This window comes from Rana temporaria, chromosome 5 (assembly GCF_905171775.1).
Source record: "Rana temporaria chromosome 5, aRanTem1.1, whole genome shotgun sequence".
Taxonomy (NCBI): domain Eukaryota; kingdom Metazoa; phylum Chordata; class Amphibia; order Anura; family Ranidae; genus Rana; species Rana temporaria.
The window spans coordinates 346537504-346564946 of record NC_053493.1 but is presented as its reverse complement, the minus strand read 5'-3'; the positions used below and the strand labels follow the sequence as shown (position 1 = coordinate 346564946).

The window sequence follows — 27443 nt, the reverse complement described above, 5'->3', positions numbered from 1 at the left end:
GCGGCGGCCGGGCGTACGTTCGTGAATAGGCGTAAGTAGTGATTTACATATTTTACGCCGACCGCAATGGAAGCGCCACCTAGCAGTCAGCCTAAAAATTACACTTTAGGATACAAGGGTGTAAGACACTTACGCCGCTCGTATCTGAGCCTAATTTAAGCGTATCTGGTTACCAGAATACGCTTAAATTAGCGCGGGCGCACATTCAGACTTAGGCTGGCGTATCTGCTGATACGCCAGCCTAAGTCTCTCTGAATCTGGCTATGTACAATCAGATTGTAATGTGTATGGCCAACAACTGAGCACAACTTCCCCACCAACACTTCTTTATTTTAAAAGAGAAATTTAATGTAACCCAAATTCCAGTAAGTCAGGAAAGTGTGCACTGCTTTTACAGTGAATGTGATCTGTGTGCAAAACAGAACATTTCTCCAACCAAATCTTCCCAATCTGGGACTCAGAGCTATCCATGTAATGATCGATGCTGGCCACTAGAGGCCGCTGTCGCCCCTCTCACTCAGCCTGCGCTCTATGATACTTGGAGGTCACAAGACTCTGCGAGTGACAGCGGCATGATGGCGGCGCCCTGTGGGAGACATGCCGGTTATTGGCTGTGCAGGTTGCGGGCTCCGGTGCGGAATGTGAGGCGGTCGGTCAGTACGGCAGTGACCGGAGGAAGCGAGTCCGGGCAGAGTACAGCCGGGGAAGGGGCGGTGAGTCCCCCGGTGACAAGAGTGAAGGTGAGGCTCGGGTACAAATACAGCCAAGGGATGCCCCACACAGGGACATTGTGGGGGAGAAGAGAGTACCATTGTGGGCGGGATCCCAGGCTAACCAATCACAGATCACCGCTCTGCAGATGGTGGTAGGCGCTGTTATAGAAGCTGAGCTATGATTGGTGTCTGAGAGTGAGTGTCATGCTGTGTGCCCCAACCAGGGTGCTGTCTGGGTCCAATGCCATGAGTTACCATGGTACACCATAACAACCAATAAGTATGAGCTCAGGTGTGTTCGCAACTCCACGTGCCTGATCCCGCCAGGAAGCCGACACTGCGCTAATCACAGGCAGTGAGACATTTCCCGATCTGTGCAGCCACGGGTCAGGAAACGTGTCGCCACCTGTGATTAGAGCGTCGCAGTGTCAGCTTCTTGGCGGAATCGGGCACGTGGGGTTATGAACACACCTGAGCTCATCGTTAACTACCAATGGCATGTTAGGGCCAGGATATACAGCGCTGGTTGTTGCTATGGTGACTAGCTTATCTGCAGCATGGCTCTGATCCAGAGCAGGTGGGATGCAGAGCCACCCCCTGCAATCGGGAGAAGATGGAAGTCTGCAACCTCCTTTACTTCCCACCCTCCGCCCGCTGATGGAGCCAAAAGGTAGAGCTCTAATGTGATTGGTGGGAGCCTCTGATGTGAACAATGTACCACTGACATGATTGGGGGGACCTCTGACATAAAGGGGGACTTCTGTTGTAGAGTTAAAGGATCACTAAAGGAATTTTTTTTAAGCTAAATAGCTTCCTTTACCTTACTGCAGTACTGGTTTCATGTCCTTTATTGTTCGTTTTTGCTTTGATGTTGCTGTAATTCTGCTGTGATCTTAACACTTCCTGGTTGCCTGTTTCCTTATAACCATCATACTGGGAGCTTTTCACTGTAGGTCTAAGCGGTCATTACTGCAGGGCTCGACAAATCCAGGGCGCCAGGTCGCCATGGCGACTAGAAATAGGGTCCTTGCGACTTGAATTGAAGGGGGGAAAAAAAAAAAAAAATATTTTTTTTTTTTTTTTTTTTGTGAGCTGGGGCCATCTGGTGGTGAGCCGTTGGTATTACAAGTTATTACCACCAGATGTGAGCTGGCGCCATCTGGTGGTGGCCGTTGTTATTACAAGTTAAGCATTACAAGTTAAACAGCAATTCTAATGTTGTTTTTCACTATTTTCACTGCCATCTTCTTCCCTCTAATTAGAACCCCCAAACATTATATATTTTTTATCCTAACACCCTAGAGAATTAAATGGCGATCGTTGCAATACTTTCTGTCACACCGTATTTGCGCAGCGGTCTTACAAGCGCACTTTTTTTGTGAAAAAATGACACTTTTTTAAATTTAAAAAATAAGACAACAGTAAAGTTATCCCCATTTTTTTTTATATTATGAAAGATAATGTTACGCCGAGTAAATTCATACCCAACATGTCACGCTTCAAAATTGTGTCCGCTCGTGGAATGCCGACAAACTTTTACCCTTTAAAATCTTCATAGGCGACGTTTAAAAAAAACTCTACAGGTTGCATGTTTTGAGTTACAGAGGAGGACTAGGGCTAGAATTATTGCTCTCGCTCTACCAATCGCGGCGATACCTCACGTGTGGTTTGAACACCGTTTACATATGCGGGCGCTGCTCACGTATGTGTTCGCTTCTGCGCGTGAGCTCGTCGGGACGGGGTGCGTTTTCTGGCTCCTAACTTTTTTACCTGGCTCCTAGATTCCAAGCAAATTTGTCAACCCCTGCATTACTGTGTGTCTAAAACTTAACAGAACCAATCAGATTAATTTTAAAAACAAAACACTGCCCTGGATTTGTTTTGTTTTTGTTCTGTGTGTCTCTCTAGTTCACAGGAAAATGAAACCAGTTTAAAAGTGAAACTAACCTGCAGGTACATTATATGATTGATTTTTATCTATTTTTAATCATTTTTAAAAGGAATCAGTTAACTTTTATGTCTCTATACCCTGTAAACAGTCATTTCAGCAAAAAAAATGTTTTCCTTTAGTGACCCTTAAGACTGCATTCACACCTAAGCGACAAAACGCCCGACGCGGGACGCTTCTCATAGACGCGCAACGCCTGTCGCCTGAAAAAAAGTCCCGGACCCTTTTTTTCACGCGACAGGCGCGTTTTCCCATAGACAGCAATGGGAATACTTTAGGAAAAAAAAAAAAATTGAAACATTTGTACTCGCGGCAAATCTGCCGCTACACGCGAACGCGGCTGTCGCTTAGGTGTGAATGCAGCCTTAAAGAAGTTCTGGGTTCTAAAACTAAAATGAACATCCATACTCGCCTTAAAGCGGGAGTTCACCCATAACATTTTTTTGCCCTTAGATTGAGGCTCATTTTGTCTAGGGGGAATCGGGTAGTTTTTTTAAAATCGAAGCTGTACTTACCGTTTTAGAGAGCGATCTTCTCCGCCGCTTCCGGGTATGGGCTGCGGGAGTGGGCGTTCCTATTTTGATTGACAGTCTTCCGACAGTCGCATCCATCGCGTCGCAAGTAGCCGAAAGAAGCCGAACGTCAGTGCGGCTCTATACGGCGCCTGCGCACCAGCGTTTGGCTACTTTCAGAAAATCGTGATGCAATGGATGCGACCATCGGAAGCCTGTCAATCAAAATAGAAACGCCCAGTCCCGCAGCCCATACCCGGAAGCGGCGGAGAAGATCGCTCTCTTAAACGGTAAGTACGGCTTCGATTAAAAAAAAACACCCGATTACCCTAGACAAAATGAGCATCAATCTAAGGTTAAAAATTTGTATTTCCGGGTGAACCTCCACTTTAAAGTAACACTAAAGGTTTGTTTTTTATTAGATCAATTGATTGCTGTAAGCTAGAGCATTTAAATATCACTTACCTCGTTTTTCCTTTTCACCTCCATAATACAGCAATCCAGGTTTGAAAATGCCATTTCCTGTCTCTCCTCTTCTTGCTTTCCACCAGCATCTGAGCCGTTTTGCATGGTGGAAACCAGAATGTGCTCACCCCCCTCCCTATGACTACAGCCCTGCGTGAAGATGCTCTCTTAGCCCTCACAGGCATGGAGGCTAAGCCTAATGGGAACTGTAGTTCCTATTGGGCCGTGATGTAGCAAGAATGAATGCGCACCGCAAACCAGGAAGTCAGTGAGAATAATGATTCAGGAGTGACGGAGGTGAATAAAACGGCTCGATTTCAACAGGTATCAAAACATTACTTGTTACTTCATCAGCTACTGTCAGACTTTAGAGAAAGGGTAACCGCTCAAAGAGAACCAGATAATCAAGTTCCTATGGTCCGAGCCTAGGGTGCAGGCAATGCAATCAGGATGCAGGTTTGAATACAAGGGCTGGGACAGCCGCACTCCAAAAAAAACTTCTCCTTTTTATTAAAAATGGATCACAAAATACATGCCACGGCCAAAAACAGAACAAAAAAGCTGACGCGTTTCGCACTGTATCTCAGTGCTTATTCATAGACTGTCAGACTTTAATTTAAGAGGAAAATATTTTTGTCTTTAGAACCCCTTTAATGCTGTATCTGTCCCCCACCGGCTCTAAGCCCGAGAATTGAGTGATCACATGACCACTGATCGCTCTGTTCTCCCAGAGCAGAGGGGTGACTGTCTGTCCCTCCACTGCTCACTGGAGCGCTGGGCAGGAGCAGCTGGCTTTGGCTCTCAGCTGCATCTTGCGATTCAGAGTCCACTGTCAATCAGGCATCTAGGTGGATACCGACAATATGGTCGGGCTCCTTCCATTGCCTGGAGCGGCTCAATGACATCAGCCAATAGCTGGCTTTAGCTGCTGTCGGATGATTTTGGGTCTCGGAGAGCAGAAGTGAGTGAACTCGTGTGACCCAGAAGAGACGTATGGCCAAAAAGGCTTTGACTATGCTTCTTTTATTTTCATCCAGTTGGGTGGACATCATCCCAGGCTCAGGTTTCCTATTGATAAATAACATTTACATTATTTACATTTTTCTCTGGGGTGTCTTAAAATGTTGGAAACTTTTAAGGGTGCCGCTACTGAAAAAAATGTTGAGAAATGCTGCTGTAGACATGGACATAGAAAGAGAAACAACGGACTGTGTACATGTCCAATGATATTCGCATGGTTCTTCTGACTGCTTGGAGCTCCAGGGAGATATAAAAGACAAACTCTAATGAGGCTATCTATCTATTTATTAATACAGGCTTTGACAAATTTGCTTGGAATCTAGGAGCCAGCTAAAAAAGTTAGGAGCCAGAAAACGCGCCCCGTCCCGACGAGCTTGCACGCAGAAGCGAACACATACGTGAGCAGCGCCCGCATATGTAAACGGTGTTCAAACCACGCATGTGAGGTATCGCCGCGATTGGTAGAGCGAGAGCAATAATTCTAGCCCTAGACCTCCTCTGTAACTCAAAACATGCAACCTGTAGAATTTTTTTAAACGTCGTCTATGAAGATTTTAAAGGGTAAAAGTTTGTCAGTATTCCACGAGCGGACGCAATTTTGAAGAGTGACATGTTGGGTATGAATTTACTCGGCTTAACATTATCTTTCATAATATAAAAAAAAATTGGGATAACTTTACTGTTTTATTTTTTAATTAAAAAAAGTGTAATTCTTTCCCAAAAAAGTGCTCTTGTAAGACCGCTGCGCAAATACAGCGTGACAGAAAGTATTGCAACGATTGCCATTTTATTCTCTAGGGTGTTAGGATAAAAAATATATATAATGTTTGGGGGTTCTAATTAGAGGGAAGAAGATGGCAGTGAAAATAGTGAAAAATGGCATTAGAATTGCTGTTTAACTTTGTAATGCTTAACTTGTAATACCAACGGCCACCACCAGATGGCGCCAGCTCACACAAAGAAGAGCTGGGGACTTCACAAAAAAAAAAAAATTTTTTTTTTGTCCACCTTCCAAGCTAAGTCGCCAGGATGCTATTTCTAGTCGCCATGGCGACCTGGCGACCGGGATTTGTCGAGCCCTGTATTAATACATCATTTAATGTATTTCCTAAAAAAAAATAGTACAAGTACCTCAACAAGACCTGGTATCAGTTCCTGTACAGCAGAGTACAGACTGAGAGGGAGAAGCAGCACATGGAGCCAGTCAGCTGAGAAGAGCCCATCGGCGTGCTGCTTCTCTCACTGTCCAATGATAGGCTGGGGGAGGGATAAGACCTGTAAGAGTTGCTAAAATAAAGTAATAAACCGGCACCAACGCTAATAAAATGTTTACAAGGAAAATCAAACTCTCTTCTATTTCCATTGTTTTTTGTTGTTTCCACAATCCTGCTGCTTCTTCCACCCTTCAGGCTCCATTCACACTTGTGTGACTTTGGCTATCCGTCGCACGACAAGTCGCCGCCCATTCTTTTCAGTGGCACCCATTCAAATCGGTACTCAAAAATCCCACAGTGCAATTATTAAAAAATAAACCCCAGTGCCGGAGTTCTTTTACCCTGTTTTCTGTTCCGGCCCACCAACAATGTCGGCACCGGACCTCCCGCTCCATCATTTCTGGTGGGCTTTGTTATTGTTTGTATGTTGTCATGGTGATGTCGTTATACCAAATAACGCTCTCTCTATGTTTCCATGGCTACAGCATAAACGGTAAATAATTTTTTCCTGAGATCCCCCAGTTTGACCATAAGAACTGGTGGTGTAGCCTTCCCAGGGGCATCAGGAGGGCGCAGACTGTGTCACAATGCCCCAGAAAATAATAAAGTAAAGGAAAGAAAAATGGGATTATTGTTGTAAAAAAAAAAAAAATTGTATGACTGCAATGGGTTTTAGTTTAGCTTGCAGAGCTGCATGAACATGTTTTTTGGTGGGGGTCCACTTTAAAGGAAATTTTTTTTTTCATTTTGGATGAAGTAAGGGAGCCCTATAATCCCTGTCATTTTTTTTTTTTTTGCCATCTGTGTCCTATTTCAGAGATTTCCTTTCACTTCCTGTCCCATAATCAGAACAGGAAATCTCTCCAACGTTGTCGGCATTGGAAGGTTTCCTCGCTATTTATATTTTTCTATCTGAAAACCCTGAATTTGGGATTTTCCTTCCTATTCTGTGAAAACAGGATAAATAAAGAATCTCCCAGACTGAGTAAAATAGTGTAATTCTGTTTTTATTAAAAACAGAACGAGTAAAAACAATGATGCACTTACATTTTATGGTGATCAGGTCGGCACCAACATAAACACCCTGGTTAGTGTGTATCGGGCAGGCTGCTCGGAAGAGCCAGCGTGCGTTCCACCGATCTGATGTGCTGTCCAAACCCAACGGCTAATGACGTCAATGTATTTCGCATACCATCGTCGTCATAAAAAATATGACAAATATCCTTTCATGATGAGTTCCGTCTCTGCTGGTCATCTCTTTCCACAGCTTTCTGGATCTTATGCATACTTTTCTGCTATTGTTCTGCTTTTTAGGCCTCGTACAGACGGACGGACTGTCCACTGAAAACACACCATCAGACAGAAATCCGCGCGTACACGATACGCGGTGACAAGGCCGCGGCGACGTGCGCGGCCCTGGAAGTTTAATGCTTCCAGGCATGCGTCAAAGTGATTAGACGCATGCAAGGGATGGCGGCCGATCGGACATGTACGGTGAGTCTGTACAGACAACTGAACATGTCCGACGGACAGGCTTCCAGCGGACATGTTTCTTAGCATGCAAAACGGTCGGCTGGACAAATGTCTGCTGGAAACCTGTCCGGTCGGCCGTACACACGACCGAACATGTCTGCTGAAACTGGTCCGCGGACCAGTTTCAGCAGACATGTTCGGTCGTGTGTACGGGGCCTTACTTTCAATTTCTAAGGACTAGATATCCCATGGTACCTTGCCTGCAAGCAGTGATTCCTGTCCTGACTCCGCCTCCTGAAACCCCTGCTCTCAGCCCCTCTGTAGTTCATAAGACAGGCTCTGTGAAATGTGTGACACAGCAGTGCCTACTCACAGGACATGAATACATATAAGAAAATGTGTTGGGAACTTCACAAGAAAAAAAACAAGATATAGCTGTGCTCAAATCCCAATAGCTTGTACATGTATATAATCGATCATGTGCTAAAGGGCTAAAAAAAACACACACTTTTTTTTCTCAGTTTAGGCCGATACGTATTCTTCTACATATTTTTGGTAAAAAAAAAAAAAATCGCAATAATCGCGAAAGTTATAGCGCCTACAAAATAGGGGACAGAATTATTATTTTTTATTTGTTTTTTTTTACTAGAAATGGCGGCGGTCTGCGATTTTTATTGGGACTGCGACGTTATGGCGGACACTTTTGACACATTCTTGGCGCCATTCACATTTATACTGCGATCAGTGCTATAAATATGCACTAATTACTGTATAAATGTGACTGGCATTGAAGGGGTTAACACTAGGGGGTGAGGAAGGGGTTAAATGTATTCCCTGCATAGTGTTCTAACTGTAGGTGGGGGGGGTGACTGGGGAGGTGACCAATCTGTGTCCCTATGTACAAGAGACACAGATCGGTCTCCTCTCTCCCTGACAGCACCGCTGTCTGTGAGAGCCGGCAATGAGAGATGATCTCATATGTTTACATATGAGATCATCTCTCATTGGCCGCACAGATCGCATCGCAAACGGCCACTCTGATTGACCGTTCGCGGCGATCTGTAATTGGCTGTGTCCAAGGGACACGGCCAACACAGTTTGCCCGCTCTGGAGCGCGCGCGGGGAACGCCCAAAGGGGCGGACGTCAACCGACGTCCAGTTGGATATTCAGGTTCGCGATGTAGCCGTCATTCGACTATAGCGCGGGCCTCAAGTAGTTAAATCGCACATGTGCAGTTAACCACTTACCCACCGCCGGCCATAATATGACGTCCTTGACTTTGTGTGGATATATCTGAATGATGCCTGCAGCTACAGGCATCATTCAGATATTGTCTTTTTCAGCCGGCGATTCCCTACACACCATAAGAACTATTGGTCAGCCGATTGATCATTCTTACGGGCGGCGACAGGGGACGCGCCCACCGCCGTCCGGTGCTTCTACCGACTCACCGATGAGGCGGAGAACGGATCCACTGACTGCGGATGTTTACCATAGAGATACAAACATGTAGATAATAACATTCTTGTTGATCAAACCCAGAGCCCCTTTACAGTAAGGCTGCATTCACATCTAGACGGACGAAATCGCGGCGTTTTGTCGCCGCAAATCGCGGTAAAAATAGCGGCGTTTTGTACCGCGATTTGCGGCGAAAAAACGCCGGTATTGTCCGCCTAGATGTGCCCCAAGATGACCCCCTCTATGGAGATGATTGCCATCTCCTAGCCGAACGCTCGAAGACGCCTGAAAAAAAGGTCCGGGACCTTTTTTCACGCCGCAGGCGACAGGCGTCCGGCGTTCGGCGTGGAGATGTGAACCATCTCCATAGAGGGACATCTGTTTTCAGCCCTCTGGCGGCAGCGGCGTAGCGCTACAGGCGTAAAAACGCCTAGATGTGAATGGGGTCTAAGGCAGCAATTTTTACTGCCACCAACAGTTTTTTACTGAAAAAAAAATCCTGCTAGTAGTTGGTTGCCTTAACTTAGACTGATCAAGCTGTCAATTTTTACAGTTGAAAAGGATTGGCTGATGATTACTGTGTGTAGGGTCAGGATTTGTTTTTACAACTTTCTCAACAGTCTGTGATATATATATATATATATATATATATATATATATATTTATATATAATTTTTTTTTTTTATTGAAGTAGTATGTTGGTTTTATTTACAAGTGTAGCTTTCACACATGTCCACAAGGTGGGGGTATTGCATTCGAATTGTGAGCTGACAAGAATGCAATCTCAGGTTAGATTTGGCTACAGATACTTGGGGCGGTGGGGGGAGTCAGATGGTTTCTGCTGCGTTTGGAATGCTACAGAATAGATGCCTCCTTTCTTCTAATGCATACCCCCATAGTAGTTGGCCTGTTATCACATTAACCACTTAAGGACCGGACCAATATGCTGCTAAATGACCCAAGGGGTTTTTACAATTCGGCACTGCGTCGCTTTAACAGACAATTGCGCGGCTCCCAAACAAAATTTGCGGCCTTTTCTTCCCACAAATTGAGCTTTCTTTTGGTGGTATTTGATCGCCTCTGCGATTTTTATTTTTTGTGATATATACAAAAATAGAGCGAAATTTTTGAAAAAAAAATTTTTTTACTTTTTGTTATAAGAAAAATCAAATAAACTAAATTTTAGTCAAACATTTGGGCAAAATTTATTCAGCCACATGTCTTTAGTAAAAAAAAATCGCAATAAAAAAAAATTAGCTACCTAGCTAATGATCGCTTAGTGCAGGGGTTGACAAATTTGCTTGGAATCTAGGAGCCAGCTAAAAAAGTTAGGAGCCAGAAAACGCACCCCGTCCCGACGAGCTTGCGCGCAGAAGCGAACACATACGTGAGCAGCGCCCGCATATGTAAACGGTGTTCAAACCACACATGTGAGGTATCGCCGCGATTGGTAGAGCGAGAGCAATAATTCTAGCCCTAGACCTCCTCTGTAACTCAAAACATGCAACCTCTAGAATTTATTTTTAAACGTCGCCTATGAAGATTTTAAAGGGTAAAAGTTTGTCGGCATTCCACGAGCGGACGCAATTTTAAAGCATGACATGTTGGGTATGAATTTACTCGGTGTAACATTATCTTTCATAATATAAAAAAAAAATAGGGATAACTTTACTGTTGTCTTATTTTTTAATTAAAAAAAGTGATTTTTTTTCCCAAAAAAGTGCGCTTGTAAGACCGCTGCGCAAATACGTTGACAGAAAGTATTGAAACGATCGCCATTTTATTCTCTAGGGTGTTAGGATAAAAAATATATATAATGTTTGGGGGTTCTAATTAGAGGGAAGAAGATGGCAGTGAAAATAGTGAAAAATGACATTAGAATTGCTGTTTATCTTGTAATGCTTAACTTGTAATACCAACGGCCACCACCAGATGGCGCCAGCTCACATCTGGTGGTAATAACTTGTAATACCAATGGCTCACCACCAGATGGTGCCAGATGGCGCCCTGGATTTGTCGATCCCTGGCTTAGTGACACTGGCAATAGGGAGTGAAAGGGTTAACTAGGGCGGTGATCAAGGGGTTAAAACTTTATTAGGGGGGGTACGGGGGCTACCCTGAACCTAACACTAACTGCCTGTCACACTGACACTAAATGCAGTAATCAGTACATATATTATCACTGCATTCAGTGACACTGTGACGGGGGTGGGGGGGGGGGGGTGATCGGGGGGGTTAATGTGCCTATGTGTAGTGTGTGTCAGTGTAGTGTTGTGCAGACTTACTGTGTGATGTATTCTGTCCTCAGCGGCAGTTGAAAATACCACCGAGAGGAGAGAATACATCACTTCCCCCTTCTTTCCTTGTGTCTTCCTTTCCCGGCCAGTCAGTCTGCTTTGGGCAGTGTGGGACTTGCTAAGCTGCGGGGTAATTTTACCTTTCCTGCAGGACGAGAGGTTTGGGGTTTTCCATGGGCCTCAGGCTCTGAATGCCTTTGTGAACGATGGGTAGTTCCCCATGGAATCCATTCGTTCGATGGTAGCTGCGCTCCATCCAGAGGACGTCCTGGCGTCCTCGGACATCAGGGACGCATACATGCATGTCCCAGTGTTTTTTTTTTCTGTGCTTCGTGATGAGAGAGGGTCTCTGTCAGCCTGTGGCCCTCCCTTTTGATCTGGCATCAGCACCATGGGTTTTCAGCTAGGAGCTCGCACTTATCCTAACTTTGTTGGGATAGCGAGGCTTTGCCTCATTGGCTACTTGGACGACTTTCTTCTGAGAGCAGGTTCTGTCTCAAGCCTAGTGGATGTGTTATTCACATTCAGACCCTCCGAAGATTCGGGTGGGTGTTAAAAGTTTAGGCCAGCTGATGAAGCTCAGTGGCAGCAAGCCTGTCTTCCATGTGTGCGACCCAGGGTTCAAATACTGGGCATGCTAGGTTCCGACTCAGCGTTGGAGTATCTAGGGTTGATCCGGACTCCTCAGTGGCGAAGGTCCTTCTTCCCCTGGAGAAATTGTGGACTCTTCAGTCTGCGGTGAAGGTATTGGCATCACGCAATCGGTCTTCTCTCCGGGCACCTGCTGGTCCGGGGCCTGTGGGTAGCCTCCTTCGAGGCGGTACTGTATGCCCAGTTCCACACTCGGGTTTTCCCGGGGGAAATACTGTCCAGGTGTTAAAAATCGCTTGTCTCTGAAATTCCGGTGCGCCACCTAGTCAGTCTTTTTGAGTTGGTGACAGATATCCCCGACTCTTCGGTCCGGGAAGTTATTTCTTCTCTCCAGTGGTCGGTATTTACGACAGATGCCACCCTCAAGGGTTGTGGGCCTGGGGGGTCCCGTCGGCTCTGAGTCGCTGCACCTGCGTGGATTTGCGGCCACACCTCCCTGTAATGTATCCGCTCTCGTCTGGTCTCGGAAGTTACCCAGAGTCGGGCCTGGGTGGGTGACCGCCTGGGACCACCGGGTGCTGTGGACCCTGTCTACCGGTCTTTGTTTTATTTTAGGCGATCAGGCTATGTTTCTCCTCGTAGTCGAGTAGGTTGCAAGGTCGTCCGATCTGGTTTCAGCCAGACAACGCCACGGCAGTGACTTCGGTCTATCTTCAGGTATAGCAGCAGGCGGGCTACTGGAGTTGCCAGATGCTGGACCACGGTGTCTGGCCTTTGTGCTGGGCTCCCTTGCAGGTGAGCCTCACAGGGCATGGATCTCCTGGCCGCTCATCTCCACCGCAAGGGTGTCAAAGCTAGTGGCCAGGTCTAGTGATCTGGTACAGACGCGTCAGTTGCGCTGGTGGCCCTGTGGGGTCTGTATTGGCAATTTTTTGCCGTTCCGCCATTGTAGTTGCTTCCTCAGCTGTTCCACAGAGTGGAGGCTTAGGAGATCCCGATGATTCTAATCGTTCCAGCTTGGCCTCGGCATCCTTGGTTCGTCTACCCTGGCGGTTGCCAGGGTGGGAGGTACCTCTGTCTCGAGGTCCCATGTTTCATCCTGTTGTAAAGTCACTGACTTGCTCAACATGGCTATTGGAAGCCAGACTTTAAGAGACTGGGGTCTGTCCTACTCGGTCATCTCAACAATGCTGAGGGCACGGTAGTCTTCTTCCAGAGGATCTACCGTTGTGCCTGGCAGGCTTACATCTCTTTGTCATATACTTTGTCATATACTTTCCCCTCTTGTCCCATCTCTCCCCCCATGAATTTTGATGCTCTCGGTTCTTCTGGAACCTTCCTTTTGGTAACATCGGAGAGACTCTCTTGACACTATCTCAGAAGGTGGCCCCTTTAGTGGCCTTTACCTCTGTTAGAGGGGTTTCTGAGTTGGCGGTCTTGTCTTGCAAGCCGCCATGCTTGATCCTCCATAAGGATTAGGTGGTGGTGCACCCGCGACCTTCCCTTCTTCCGAAGGTGGTTTCGGCCTTTCGCCAGAATAAGGACATTGTTCTTCCATCTTTCTGTCCCCGGCCGGCGCATCCTACGGAGGTTGCCTTTCATACTTTAGGCGTGGTACGTGCTTCACGGGTGTACCACCTTGCTTCGGCTCCGTTTCGGAAATCTGACTCTTTTGTGTAGGTGTCTGGTCCACAAAAGGGCCTGGCGGTCTCGTCGACCAACATTTCTCGGTGGATCAGGTAGGGTGTCATACAGGCCTATGCTCTTAAGGGGCGGGCTCCCTTTCCGGTCACGGCACTTTCGACCAGGGCAATTGGTGCTTCCTGTGTTTTTTTTTCCGACATCATGCATTGGTCTCACAGGTATGCGAGGCGGCGACTTTGTCTTCCGTTCACGCTTTTTCCAGAATTTACATGGTTGCTGTAAAGTGCATCTTCTGATGCTTCTTTCGGCCGCAAATTTTTGCAGGCGGCTGTTTAAAGTTACACCTCCTCCATTGAGGAGCTCTGCTTGTTTTGGGGTGAAATTAAAATTGGTTTTACTGATTTATTTCCCACCCCTCGTTTTTTACACTGCTTGGGGACATACCACTTGTCAAGATTTAAGAAGCTGTGTCCGTCCATGGACAATAAGAGAAAATAGGATTGTTTGTACTCACCGTAAAAACCTTTTCTCTGAGTCCATGGACGGACACAGCTCCCACCCCTCCTTTTTAGGTTTGTACTGCTTGTTACGAACTCAGGCTGCATGCTGCAGTGAGGAGGGTTATGTCTGGAGGGACCGCCCCCTAGGCGGGGCTGTTCAACTCTGTTAATGTAACATGTATTTAACATGTTTCTTCCTAGTCCTCTCCTGTAAACCGGGAACATAACCCACTTGTCAAGATTTAAGGATCTGTGTCTGTCCATGGACTCGGAGAAAAGGATTTTACGGTGAGTACAAAAAATCCTATTATTGTAACTTATGCACACTTCCCTGGTCAAATAATGTATTTTTTCTTCTAAAGCGATAAACTAAATATTTCATTTTCTGAAATGACCAGTAGATGAAGGTAGATCCTATGGAGTAATGTATTGAATTTGTCTCTTGCACCTAGTCTCAAGGGCACAGATTGCTGTTAGATGGATGGACCATGTGAGGGTGAAGTAGGACAACAAAAGACCAAAAACCTTTATAAACGATCCTTGTGAATTTAGAAGTTGGTGATACAAAAGTCTTTTATTTTTTTATTTTTTTTTCTATTTATTTTTTGTTAAAAATAACAAACATGTTATACTTACCTGCTCCTGCAGTTGGTTTTGCACAGAGCAAACCAGATACTCCTCTTCTCGGGTCCCTCTTCTGTGCTCCTGGCTCCTCCCTCCTGACTTTGACAGCAGCGGGAGCCAATGGTGCTGCGCTGCTGTCTCAGCCAATGAGGAGGCGAGTCCTGGGCAGCTGAGACACTCCTGCAACATTGCTGGATCTAGATGAGACTCGGGTATGTATTAGAGCGGCTGAGGGGGCTGCCATACACAGTAGGTTTTTCTTATCTTAATGCATAAAGGTTAAAAACATTTAGCCTTTACAAACACTTTAAGCCAGTCATCAACCTTGTCCTCAGGGCCCACTAACAGGCCAGATTTTATATATTACCTTGGGGAGATGCAGACTAGAATACTGCAATCACGGAGAAGCACATGATATCACTTGTGATGTATTTCAGTTATCTTGCAAACCTGGCCTGTTAGTGGGCCCTGAGGACAGGAGTTGATGATCACTGCTTGAATCCATCCAAAAAACTTCTGCCATCACATTTCAGGGTCAACAGATTGCACACTTCATCAAGGCTAGTAAACATGTATAGAAATACATTTGGCCATATGGTAAGTCAGGGTTTGACAAATTTGCTTGGAATCTAGGAGCCAGCTAAAAAAGTTAGGAGCCAGAAAACGCACCCCGTCCCGGCGAGCTTGCGCGCAGAAGCGAACACATACGTGAGCAGCGCCCGCATATGTAAACGGTGTTCAAACCACACATGTGAGGTATCGCCACGATTGGTAGAGCGAGAGCAATAATTCTAGCCCTAGACCTCCTCTGTAACTCAAAACATGCAACCTGTAGATTTTTTTTAAACGTCGCCTATGAAGATTTTAAAGGGTAAAAGTTTGTCGGCATTCCACGAGCGGACGCAATTTTGAAGCGTGATGTTGGGAATGAATTTACTCGGCATAACATTATCTTTCATAATATTAAAATAAATGGGAATAACTTTACTGTTGTCTTATTTTTTTTAATTAAAAAAAGTGTAATTTTTTCCCAAAAAAGTGCGCTTGTAAGACCGCTGCGCAAATACAGCGTGACAGAAAGTATTGCAACGATCGCCATTTTATTCTCTAGGGTGTTAGGATAAAAAATATATATAATGTTTGGGGGTTCTAATTAGAGGGAAGAAGCTGGCAGTGAAAATAGTGAAAACTAGTTAAAAATTACATTAGAATTGCTGTTTAACTTGTAATACTTAACTTGTAATACCAACGGCCACCACCAGATGGCGCCAGCTTACACATCTGGTGGTAATAACTTGTAATACCAACGGCTCACCACCAGATTGCCCCCCTCCCAAGCCAAGTCGCCAGGACCCTATTTCTAGTCGCCATGGCGACCGGGATTTGTCGAGCCCTGTGGTAAGTGAGATATCGTAGTCACGATCTTTTAAAAATATTTTAATAAAAGCTTTCATAATATCATAAAAAAATTGACTGGATGACAGCAATATTACTTAGACCCCTTTCACACTGAGGCGCTATAGCGCTAAAAATAGTGCCTGTAAAGCACCTCTCCTTTTCACTCCAATCCGAAAGCCTAAGGCCTTTACACTGGAGCGCTGCGCTGGCAGGTGGCGTCAAAAAAGTCCTGCAAGCCGCATCTTTGAAGTGCTGTAGGAGCGGTGTATACATCGCTCCTAAAGCGCCCCTGCCCATTGAAATCAATTGGCATCGCCACTAAAGTGCCAATTTGCGGGCGATTTTAACCCTTTTCCGGCCGTTAGCGGGAGTTAAAAGCACAGCAAAAACAACGGTAAAGCGCTTTACTGCTAACGCCCGCTGCTGCTCAGTGTGAAAGTGCGCTTAAAAAGCTTATGGTTGGTTTTACCTAAAATCAGTAGGTGTGCTTTATTTAAAAAAAATGTAATCCATTTTTTTTTTTTCAGTGTTTTTTCAATTCATGAGCCAACGCATGAAACCATAAATCAACAAAAGATAAATAAAATCGTATAGGAAATGCATAACGATCAAATACTGATGCACTGGGAGAAGATTTCTAAACTTTGCATCTGCCAGCTTAGGTGCTGCATAGCAAAAAAAATGTAACTAAACTTCAGCTTTCACATGTGCGGGTCAAAATAGAAACAAATATAATAATTTTTCATTGCATTTCAATTCATTCCCTACTCCTTTGTTCAGAAAAAAAATAAATAAAAAAAATCTTGAAGTTTGTAAAATTAGTAACACATTTACTTCCTTTTTTGACTCCTATTCACTATGTCCTGTGAATATTTACTTGCTGTGTCTCACAAAATGCTATCTTAACTACCGAGGAGTTTCAGGCGGCATCGTTAGTACAGGAAACACACCACTTCATCACTGATTTCAGGCAGCAAGGTACCATAGGATCCTTATAAATTAACAGCAAATCAAAGTGAGGCTGAAACTACTAATCAACATAATGGATTATAATTGATAATGAAAATGGTTGACATCTATTTTTAATATCAATTAGTTGACCTGCATACAGAATGCATTATTGGTTTACATACATATCAGTAAGTGCCTGAGAACTTGTGAATGTGTGGGGAGCAATGCCTCATGGGACACGTAGTCCTGGGCAGGAGAATGAAGTGATCTAAAGTGATCCTAAAAGCAGATTATTTTTATTATTTTTTTTAAGGTAAAAAAACTTCTGTGACCAGACTCCTCCCCACCCCTATACTTATCTGATTCCAAACTCAATCCAGCAGTGTGCCCAAAAGCAAAAGCACTGCTCTCTCCTCACAGGATGCAGCAATTGAAGCATTGGCTCCTGCTGCTGTCAATCACAGCCTGTGGGGAGGGAGCAGCGGGCAGGGGTGGAGCTGCACTGTGCATGTCAACATCAGCACACAACGCTGCTAGGGATGGAGTAGCTTGCGATGGGGGCACTCTGAGGGCAGGAGGAGCCAGAAACGCTGGTGAGACCCCCCAAGAGAAGGATCTGGGCTGCTCTGTGCAAAACCATTACACAGGGCATGCAAGTATAACATTTTAGTTATTTAACCACTTAAGCCCCGAGCCTGTTTTTCAGACTCTGTTTTTACATGTTAAAAACAATTTTTTGTTGCTAGAAAATTACTTGGTACCCCTAAACATATATTGTTTTTTTTTTTTTTCTAACACCGAGAGAATAAAATGACGGTCATTGCAATACTTTTTGTCACACCGTATTTGCGCAGCGGTCTTACAAGCAAATTTTTTGGGGAAAAAAAATCACTTTTTCTAATTAAAAAATAAGAGGACAGTAAAGTTAGCCCAATTTTTTTTTATTGTGTGAAAGATAATGTTACGCCGAGTAAATTGGTACCCAACATGTCACACTTTAAATTTGTGCCCGCTCGTGGAATGACGTCAAACTTTTTCCCTTAAAAATCTCTATAGGCGACGTTTAAAAAATTCTACAGGCTGCATCTTTTGAGTTGCAGAGGAGGTCTAGGGCTAGAATTATTGCTCTCGCTCTAATAATTGCGGTGATACCTCACATGTGTGGTTTGAACACCGTTTTCATATGCAGGCTCTACTCACGTATGCATTCGCTTCTGCGTGCAAGCTCGTCGGGATAGGTGCTTTAAAAAAAATGTTGGTTTTCTTATTTATTATACTTGATTTTATTTATTTTTACACTGTTTATGACTACAGTGTACCCATCTTCTTCTTTTTTTTTTTTTTTTTTTTTTTTTGCGGTGTGTACCCATCTTCTGATGGCTCTTCCAGCAGGATAATGCACCATGTCACAAAGCTCAAATCATCTCACCACTGGTTTCTTGAAAATGACAATGAGGTCACTGTACTCCAATGGCCTTCACAGTCACCAGATCTCAATCCATCAATCCAATAGATCACCTTTTGGGATGTGGTGGAATGAAGGGGATTGCTAGTACCAGGATGGACCCCCATTTTTGCCTTTAGAACTGCGTTAATTCTTCATGGCATAGATTCAACAAAGTGTTGGAAACCTTCCTCAGATTTTGGTCCATATTGACATGAGAGCATCACGCAGTTGTGAAGAAAAGTATACCGCTCTAAAAACAATCAATCCCCATTGCTTCCGTCCCAACAAACCAAGAGGGTGCTGGCTGTGATGCTACGAGGAAGCATCACAGGATGTGAAACATGTCGGCTCTTTTTTCCTAATCCACTTCCTGTTTGACTGCATGAATTTTGGCAGTTTTTTCCATTTGAATTTTTTTTTTTTTTTCATGTTTTGAATAAAGACATCGTTTTTTTGAGGAGTGCGGCGATCCAGGATTTTTCTTTCATCTCAAAGCATCACGCAGTTGCTGCAGATTTGTCGGCGGCACATCCATGATGCGAATTTCCCATTCCACCACCATGATAATCTCCTGAATGAGACTTGTCCTGCTGACTGTGGGGATTATTGGGCAATAGGAAAATCATTTTAGAAGGAGAATTATGTGTTGGAAAGTTTGCAGAAGACGCCATAGTCACACTGAACTGAAGTAATATTGGCAGTAAAAGGGAGACTTCTGAGACTTCTGTGTACAGTAGGGTGTGAGTTGTGGACACCACCTTGGTCTTCATGCCTAGCCCAAGCAACTGCAGTGATTTGTGTCTTGAGGAAAGTGTAGGCTTCTTCATACTCGGAATAACTTTGAAGGCCTTGAACTTCTCCTAAAGACTCGTGTTCTTCAGGACCGAGACAGTTGCTGTCCCCATACCTGTCTTTTGGGTGCTGTTGACCCGCAAGACTTGTCTTCATGTTGACGACTCAACTTGATCAATTGAAACTCCCTTTAAAATTCTGAGCCAGTAATATCTGAACTACAAGATTTCTGTTCCACTTCAACAGCTTGGCATCTACTTGGCATCCTGTATTTTCTCCTAGACCATGGTAGAAGCTTTAATTAGACAGGCTTCCATTTTTTTTTTCTTTTTACAGATTTTCATGGTTGAGTGGAGTGTAGCTTTAATATGTGATTGATGAGAAGAAAGGACTTTGTTATCAGCATGGACAGTGAGCAGTAGACTCTTGGAAGAAAATAGGTGTCCTTCATTTCTTTATTTTTTGGATTGCACCCTCTTGAGCTGAGATCAGCATTCACAGTGCTAATGAGGGGTTATGTGAGAACGTATGGTGACAGAATATCTGCTTCTAATGGCCTTTGGTTCAGTCTCCATGGCGATGTGATTTCTCATTCCCCCTACACCTGCGCATTATTCTGAAGACGAGGAGACAGGGAACAAGATCCACTTCCTTTTTGGAGATGTTCATATTTGACGAGTGTCATGGAGTGTGTGATATGGATGTTTTCTCCTGCTGCTTTTCTATGTACTAGGCCTTATTAGCTAGTTTTTTTAAAGAGTCAAAATTCTTAAAAGCGCTAAAACTTTCTTTCTTAGGGTGCTAAAATCCACTCTGAACTTCAGGAGCCATTACCTGCTTTTGGCTATATTTTATTTAAAATTGAAAAAAGGATTATAGACTAAAAATAGAATTCAGTAATAAGCTGTAAGCACGGCTATTTTGTGTTTGATTTTAGTGGAGTTTGACAGAAAAGCTAATGATCCCACATCAGACTTCTTCTTCTTCTAAAGCTGCCATTGCCATAGACCTTAATGTGTGCAATATAGACTCTGTAAGCATTGAAGTCAGCCAATGACTGAATATCAGTAGAGATGCTAGAGTGCAAACTTATCTCCTATACCACCTTTAACTAATCAATGGCATATGGAAAAAAAATGTCCCCTTTATAAATCCCAATCTAAATACCACCAAAATCTATGGTCACGTGACATCCCAAGTCTTCTCTTCTGTGTGCAGGAGGAGGGGTCCTTCTTTGTGATGACATTTCCTTTTGGCTGTCCAATGGCGGGGTTCTCTTAGAATGCAGGAGAGGGGTTCAGGGGTGATGTCACCACGAGGTGGCTTCTGGGGACTGGGTGGCAGGTGCCATTCCCCTTCACCCAAAAACGGCACCCACAAAGGAAATGTATAGCAGACAATGGTGATTAAGACCTTCTTTTTTTTTTTTTTTTTTTTTTTTTTTTTACAAAGCAAGCAAGGGAAAAAAAAGCTGAATGAGTGGGAGGAAGCTGTGCAAAGGGGGTTTTATTTTTGCCCAGGGATTGGGTTTTAAAGAAGAATTCCATGCATGGATACAGTAGTTGCATTGGCTTACACAAATGTAGTTATGCATATTCCATACCTGTGGAAATCATTGTAGTATGCACCACTCCAGTGATCTCCATTAGCTTTTGGGTCTCATGCCAAGCAGTTGCCGTTCTGCATTGTGAACACAGGAGGTTGCCTGCTTGGTGGAGGCACCATTCAGAGAATGCTTTGCATTTTCTCAATGGTTGCTAAACACTCTCTGATTGGATGAGGTGGGGAATAGGTGAGGGGGGGTGCGGTGGTGATGTCACAATCTCGGTCACATCTAATTAGAGAGCCCTTTCTATTCTTGAGAAATTGGAAAGCATTGTCTGAATGGCACCCGTGATGATCAAGCCATCTCTTAGGTTCAGTACACAGCAGGCAGCCACTTGGCATGGGACCCGGAAGCCGGTGGAGATCTCTGTAGTAGTGATCTTCACTGGCACCAGCCTACTGCAGTGATTTCTAGCTTCCAGAGGGATTGGCAAGGTATGGTACATATATGGTTACATTGGTCCAAGTTGGACCAATGTAATGTAAAAATATCCCTTTCACACGGGCGCCTCCGCTAAGCACAATTTGCTTGCTTAGCAGGGGATCTCTCTGCTGATTCCTGCTAAGTAGACGGATGACCGGTCCGTGTCCAATTCGCTATGTCGAGCGGACACGGACACAGTCCTGCTATCCTGTATGGGCCAATTGGATGGAAATGGACTGCCTATCCTTTTCCATCCGATCTGGCAGACGGATAGGGAATAGGACCACCATACATACGTTATTGGCAGATGGAATCGGATTGGATGGTGGCTGGTGTCAGTGGACATGTGTCCACTGACATCCACCACTCCATTGAGGAGACTGGAGGGTCTGAACAGGTCCTCCTGAAAAACTGACAGGTGGACATGATCAGGCAGCCTGTGTGTAAAAGGTGCCTTAAAGTATAACTAAAGGCAACAAAACATTTCATATGCAGCTTTGTGTTCTGTGAATGAATGCAAAGCTTCCTCTGATTGGCCAAGTCGGAAGTCATGATGACATCAGCCTGCTTCTGAATGGCTGAGCACCACTAAGACCAACTCAATATTGTTCCGGGTATGAGACGGGAAGTCTCTGGCTCACAGCCGGGACCCAAGAGTACATACAGTGCTTAGTGCTGCTGCAGCACCTAGTGAAGGTAATACTTAGTGTGGACCAGCTTGGTCCAAATTAACTTAAATTAATTTATTACCAAATTAATTTAAAGTAAAGGAAAACATGGACACCAGCTTGTGTGTGTTTTTTTTTTTTTTTTTACTTTTATAATTTTTATTAAGACATTTTTCATTAACATACAAACAACAATTTCCCACATAACCCTCCCCTTTCCATTTTAAATATACATGTGCGAAGAAGGAAATAGAAGATGTATTCTCATTAAACTTCTCAAGTTATTACTATTGTAATTATCTCATCTTCTCATTATCCTTCTACTCTCCTCCTCATTAACCACCTTCCTACTTTCGGCACTCCAACTATTTCTTCATTATATTAATTGTTTTATTCGACTCATTCTCCAATCTTCCCCAACATCTTTCACGTTTACTCTTTATCATTCTTTCTTTCTATTTTAGAACATCACTTATTCCTCAATGGTTACCCTTTGGGTGTTGGTACCACTGGTTATTTCCTGCCCTCCCGTTGATTGACACTAGCTTTACCTGAGTTGCTAGTAAAAAGGAAAACAAGGAAAATTCTTTGTGACCCAAATTTAACCTGTATTTAAAGCCATTTTTATTTGTTTGTTTTTGGATCATGTTAGTTAAAGTGGTGCGCCACCCTCCACCTCCACTCCCGCTTGTCGGAACCCGCAGCCCCCCCCTCCGGTGTCACATTTGACACTGGATGCGCATGCGCCGCAGGGAACCGGGCAGTGAAGCCGGAGCGCTTCACTTCCTGGTTTCCTCACCAAGGATGGCGGTGGGGGCAGCAGATTGACGAGCGATCGCTCGTTCTCTGCTGCGAACGGCACTGGACTACAGGACAGGTACTGTAAGTGTGCTGATATTAAAAGTCAGCAGCTGTTGGCTTTTAATATTTTTTTTTCCAGGGGACATCTGCTTTAAAGTGTTAGAACCTCTGTCAGATTCTTACTGCCGACCCTGCTGAGGATGTTTTGTTCCAATGACCACTGTCACTAAAATAGAAAGTGAAGGGGAATCTAAAATTTACAGTTGTCACCAGAACAGGAGTAAAGAGTAAATCCCCCCCCCCCCCCAGTGGGGACATACTTGACACTGATAACTGTCTAAGACATTGGTTCCCAACTCCTGACCTCGGGACCCACCAACAGGCCAGGTTTGCAAGATAACTGAAATACATCACAGGTGATATAATTTTGTTGCTCAGTGATTGCAGAATTCTAGTCTTCATCTCCCCAAGTTGACACTTAAAATATGGCCTGTTACTGGGTCCTGAGGACAGGGGTTGAGAACCACTGGTCTAAAGCCTCGTACACACGGTCGGACCTTTGTCCGACCAAAATCGCATCGGAATTCCGACAGAATTCCATCGGAATAAAAGAGAAAATGTTCTCTATCGAAACTCCGACGGAATTCATCAGAATTTCTGATGGAAATAATCCGATGGGGCATACACACACACATACACACGGTCGGAATTTCCGATGGAAAAAGTCAGTTGGACTTTTTCCATCGGAAATTCCGATCGTGTGTACGGGGCATAAGAGATGGCTTCCCCTCACTTAGGAATAGCTAAGATAAGCATTCAGCTTATATACTGTGGGGCAGATTCAGATAGAGATACGACGGCGTATCTCTGAGATCCGACATCTTCATAGAATCAGGTTCCACATAGATCTCCCTAAGATCCGACAGGTGTAAGTGACTTACACCGTCGGATCTTAGGCTGCAATCTTCCGCTGGCCGCTAGGTGGCGCTTCCGTTTGTATACGCGACGAATATGCAAATGAGGAGATCCGCCGATTCAGAAACAAACGCCCGCTTGTCGCTTTTTTTTTACGTTGTTTGCGTTCGGCTTTTTCCGGCGGATAGTTACCCCCTGCTATATGCGGCGTATCTTATGTTAAGTGTGGCTGTCGTTCCTGCGCCGAGTTTTGAATTTTTACGTCGTTTGCGTAAGTCGATTCAGAATACGGGCGGATGCAATTTACGCTCACGCCGAAACCAATGACGTCCTAGCGACGTCATTTGGACCAATGCACGCTGGGAAATTTAGCCGGCGGCGCATGCGCAGTTAGATCGGCGCGGGGACGTGCCTGATTTAAATAGTAAACTCCCCCTAGCTGCGGAATTTGAATTCCGCCGGGGGATTTACGATCTGCCGGCGCAACTTTCGAGGCAAGTGCTTTCTGAATACAGCACTTGCCTCAAAAACTTGCGCTGGCGGATCGTAAATAAGATAGATTACGCGGATCTAAAGATCCGCTAATCTATCTGAATCTACCCCAGTATGTATAGTGCTATATTTACAGTGCTTGGTCCTGATTAGTTGATTGGTTACAGTCTCTCCACTTTTTTTTCTACTTTTTTTGCACTTAGAAGTAAAAGATTTGCATTTCTCTAAACACAGGTTTAGTTTTACAGAGAAATAAGACGAGGGTCACAGATGAGCTAACTCATCTGTTGAAAATCCACTGTGCAGCTGACTTGTGTCATATTTCATGTACTGCGAGTAGGTGCTGAGTGTTTAGTCAACCTCAAAGTTCAAAACCATCTTAGGTGTATTTCAGGAGGTGAAGCAGCATTATGCAAGACGCATCACTTCTAATTACTTTTCTAGAAAGGGCTCAAAATTGGTGTTTTTATTTTTTTGGCACAATGATGTAGGTCCTTGAATTTGTAATGTCAAACCTAGACATTGGTAGAATATGTAGCCAGACAAGACCGCTAAACTAAGGAATAATGTAAAAAAAATATATATATTTTCTTAATAACAGTTGCCTGCAAAATGTAATGTTTTTATTTTTTGTCACATTTTATTTGCAGACAGCCACCAAGGAGAAGGAGACCTTTGCTTCTCTGCTTCATCATTCTCCACTTATTCAGATGGGTCCAGCAAAAGACAAGATAGTTGCTGGGACAATCTTCCTTGTTGTTGACAATGACCTGTATATCGATTTTGGGGGCAAGTTTCACTGCGTATGCAAGAGGCCTGAGCAAGATGGAGAGTGAGTAGAGACAAGCTACATTGTATTTTATTTGTATTTTTTCTTAGATTGAGGCCCCTTTCACACGATCGGGCCGCTCGGCGACACCCGCCTGCCATCTGATAAGATTTACTAAAAACAGACGGATGGTAATAGGTTCGCCATCCATCCAGTGGATTGGATGAAAACGGACAGGCTGTCCGTTTTCATCCGATCTCGCCATAGAAAACAGCAAGGCTCTGACAGGTCCGTCCCTGCACAGTGATCAGAGAAGGACCTGTCATCCACCTGCTGAGCTGGAGGAGTCTATCCAACGAATCCGATCCATGTGAAAAGGGCCTTACTTTTACCCTTTTTAGGTGCAAATTACTTGTACCTGGGATTATCCTGCTAGCTAAAAAACAAAAGAAATATAATGACCACAATGCTGACTGTTTGGCAGAAAGGTTCTCATTATTACTTTCCACAATCCTCCCGTTAGATCATTTTTCAGCTCAGTATAAGAGAGTATTGATTGTGATGGAAAGACATTTGCTTTACTTTATTCTGGAAATAGATCACCACGGGCTGTCTGGCTCTTCACAGAATGGAAAAAAGCCAGCTTGTCAGAGTTCAATTTGTGTGCTGAAAATGTTAATCCTTTTCAATGTTAAACTAATCATACTTAGTCGTCCTAAAGGTAGAATGTTTTTTACCTTAATGTACTCTCTTCATTAAAGGATAAGTTTACCTTATGCACAAAAATGCACTTTTCAGGTAAAAAAATATGCATTTTATTTTTCTTTCTTTTGGAGCCTGTAAAGCATTGCACCATTGATCTTCTGATTGCTGGTGCCAGGCAGATCTCCTTCAGATCTGTCAGTATATCTGTGAACCTGTACATCCCGTACGGGCAGGCAGATACACTGACAGGAAGAATCAATTAACTACCATGGCGCTCCGCAGTGCCGTGGTACTTCATTGAGAACTACAAGCCAACAACCGCAAAGGATGCCGCGGCTTGTAGTTCATTCAGGCACAGAGCTAAAAGATATGGTGAACTTTTATCTTTTTAAGTAAAAAACCTATGTGCAACTCTCCCCCCAAGCCTCCCTATACTTACCAGAGCCTGATCTGGATCCAGCTTTGTTCCTGCGAGCAGCAGCTCCCTCTGCTCTTTCTCCTCACAGGAGATTGAGGCAGTAGTGGAAGCTATTGGCTCCTACTGCAGTCAAGCACAGCCAATGAGGAGAGTGGGGGGTTGGGGCCAAGCCATGCTGAGTCTGTCAATGGACAAACACGGCACTGCTCGGCAGTGAGCCCACAGGAGTGCCCTCAGAGGGGATGGGAGCTAGGAACTCTGATGGGTGACAAAGAGAGTTTTCCCAAATGGGTTTTTTTGGCACCTCAATTAAACAAATTGAATTCAATGTAATAAAAAGGTATTTTATTCACATATCAAAAATATAAAAAGGGGGGGAATTGGATACATAGATGGAACATGAGTTGCGGCATCGCACAAAATGGCAATGTATAAATTACATCAGGTTCTTGACAGTACACAACAAAACATTTGTACAGCTATTAAGTATATGGCATGTATAAACGATAATCTAACGCGTTTCGACCCTCAAGGGGTCTTCTTCAGAGGTTTTATTATGTTGTGACTGAAAGGGAATATGCAAAAGAAAATTACAAGATTTGGGGAGAAAAGACATACTGATGAACTCTGATGGATGACCCCTGAAGAGGAGGATTGGGGCTGCTTTATGTAAAACCATTGCACAGAGCAGGGCTAAGTATAACATATTCATAAAAAAATAAATAAGAAAAACTCCTTTTGAATTACTTTTAAGAATTTTGATGGAAAGTGCTTTGGCTATGACAGTTCTGCATTGCATGTATCCAGTTCAGTCTCTTTTATGTGAAGATTTCCCCTTATTTATGCATTCCACATTTAACAAAGAACTGTTCTTGATAAAATAAAGGAGAAATGAGAATAAACAGCATTGTCACTTACATATAGTAGAAGACAGTCTAAACAAATATAATAATGAATTCCAAATTCCCATCAAGTTAGGTCAGTCTTGGCATTGTTGCATTAAACCAAGAACATGATAAGCCCGTGGCTACCGGAGATTGTCGGTGTGCATGTTGTAGTTCTATAATTATTATGCTGAACATGCAAGGACGGGTAAGAAAAAAAAGACGTTGGGGGGGGGGAACAGGTGTAGGGTGAGGGGGCTTGGGGAGACCCAAGGGCTGTAAAGAAACGGGATGAAGCGGATTGGATCCGAAAAAAGGGTATTTCTCCATCATCCCTCAACTTGGGATAATTTGTCACGTATAAGAGGCAGGGGCTGCTATGGGTCTCTATTCAAAAAGTACAAATCTTCTCGGGGTGTGTTGTATAAGTATAGTCATGATATTCTTGTGAAAAAAACTGATATTGTTCCAAAAAAAACAAGTAGAATGACATTTGTGTCTTCTCTGTCATATATAGATGCAGTAGGGTCCTCCATGCCATTGATATTATTAACAATGGTGATCCATATCCAAAAAGCTAAAAAAAATATTCAGCCCACAGACTGTGCATTTATTATTTTTTTAAATTGTATCCTGTAAAGCATTAGACCCACAATCAGCAGAATGAAAGTGCAATGCCTGGATCCTTCAGACTCTGTAAACTATCTTCTCATA

At 44.0% G+C, this 27443-nt stretch overlaps 1 protein-coding gene across 1 annotated transcript in view; it reads left to right on the top strand.

Annotated features, from left to right (window-relative positions):
• Nucleotides 1-27443, top strand: part of TPD52 (tumor protein D52) — a 265231-nt gene that overhangs the window by 161251 nt on the left and 76537 nt on the right. Inside the window, exon 6 of the mRNA XM_040354489.1 lies at nucleotides 24604-24785. Within this exon, the coding sequence (XP_040210423.1) occupies nucleotides 24604-24785 (182 nt within the window). The remainder of the gene's footprint in view (nucleotides 1-24603; nucleotides 24786-27443) is intronic.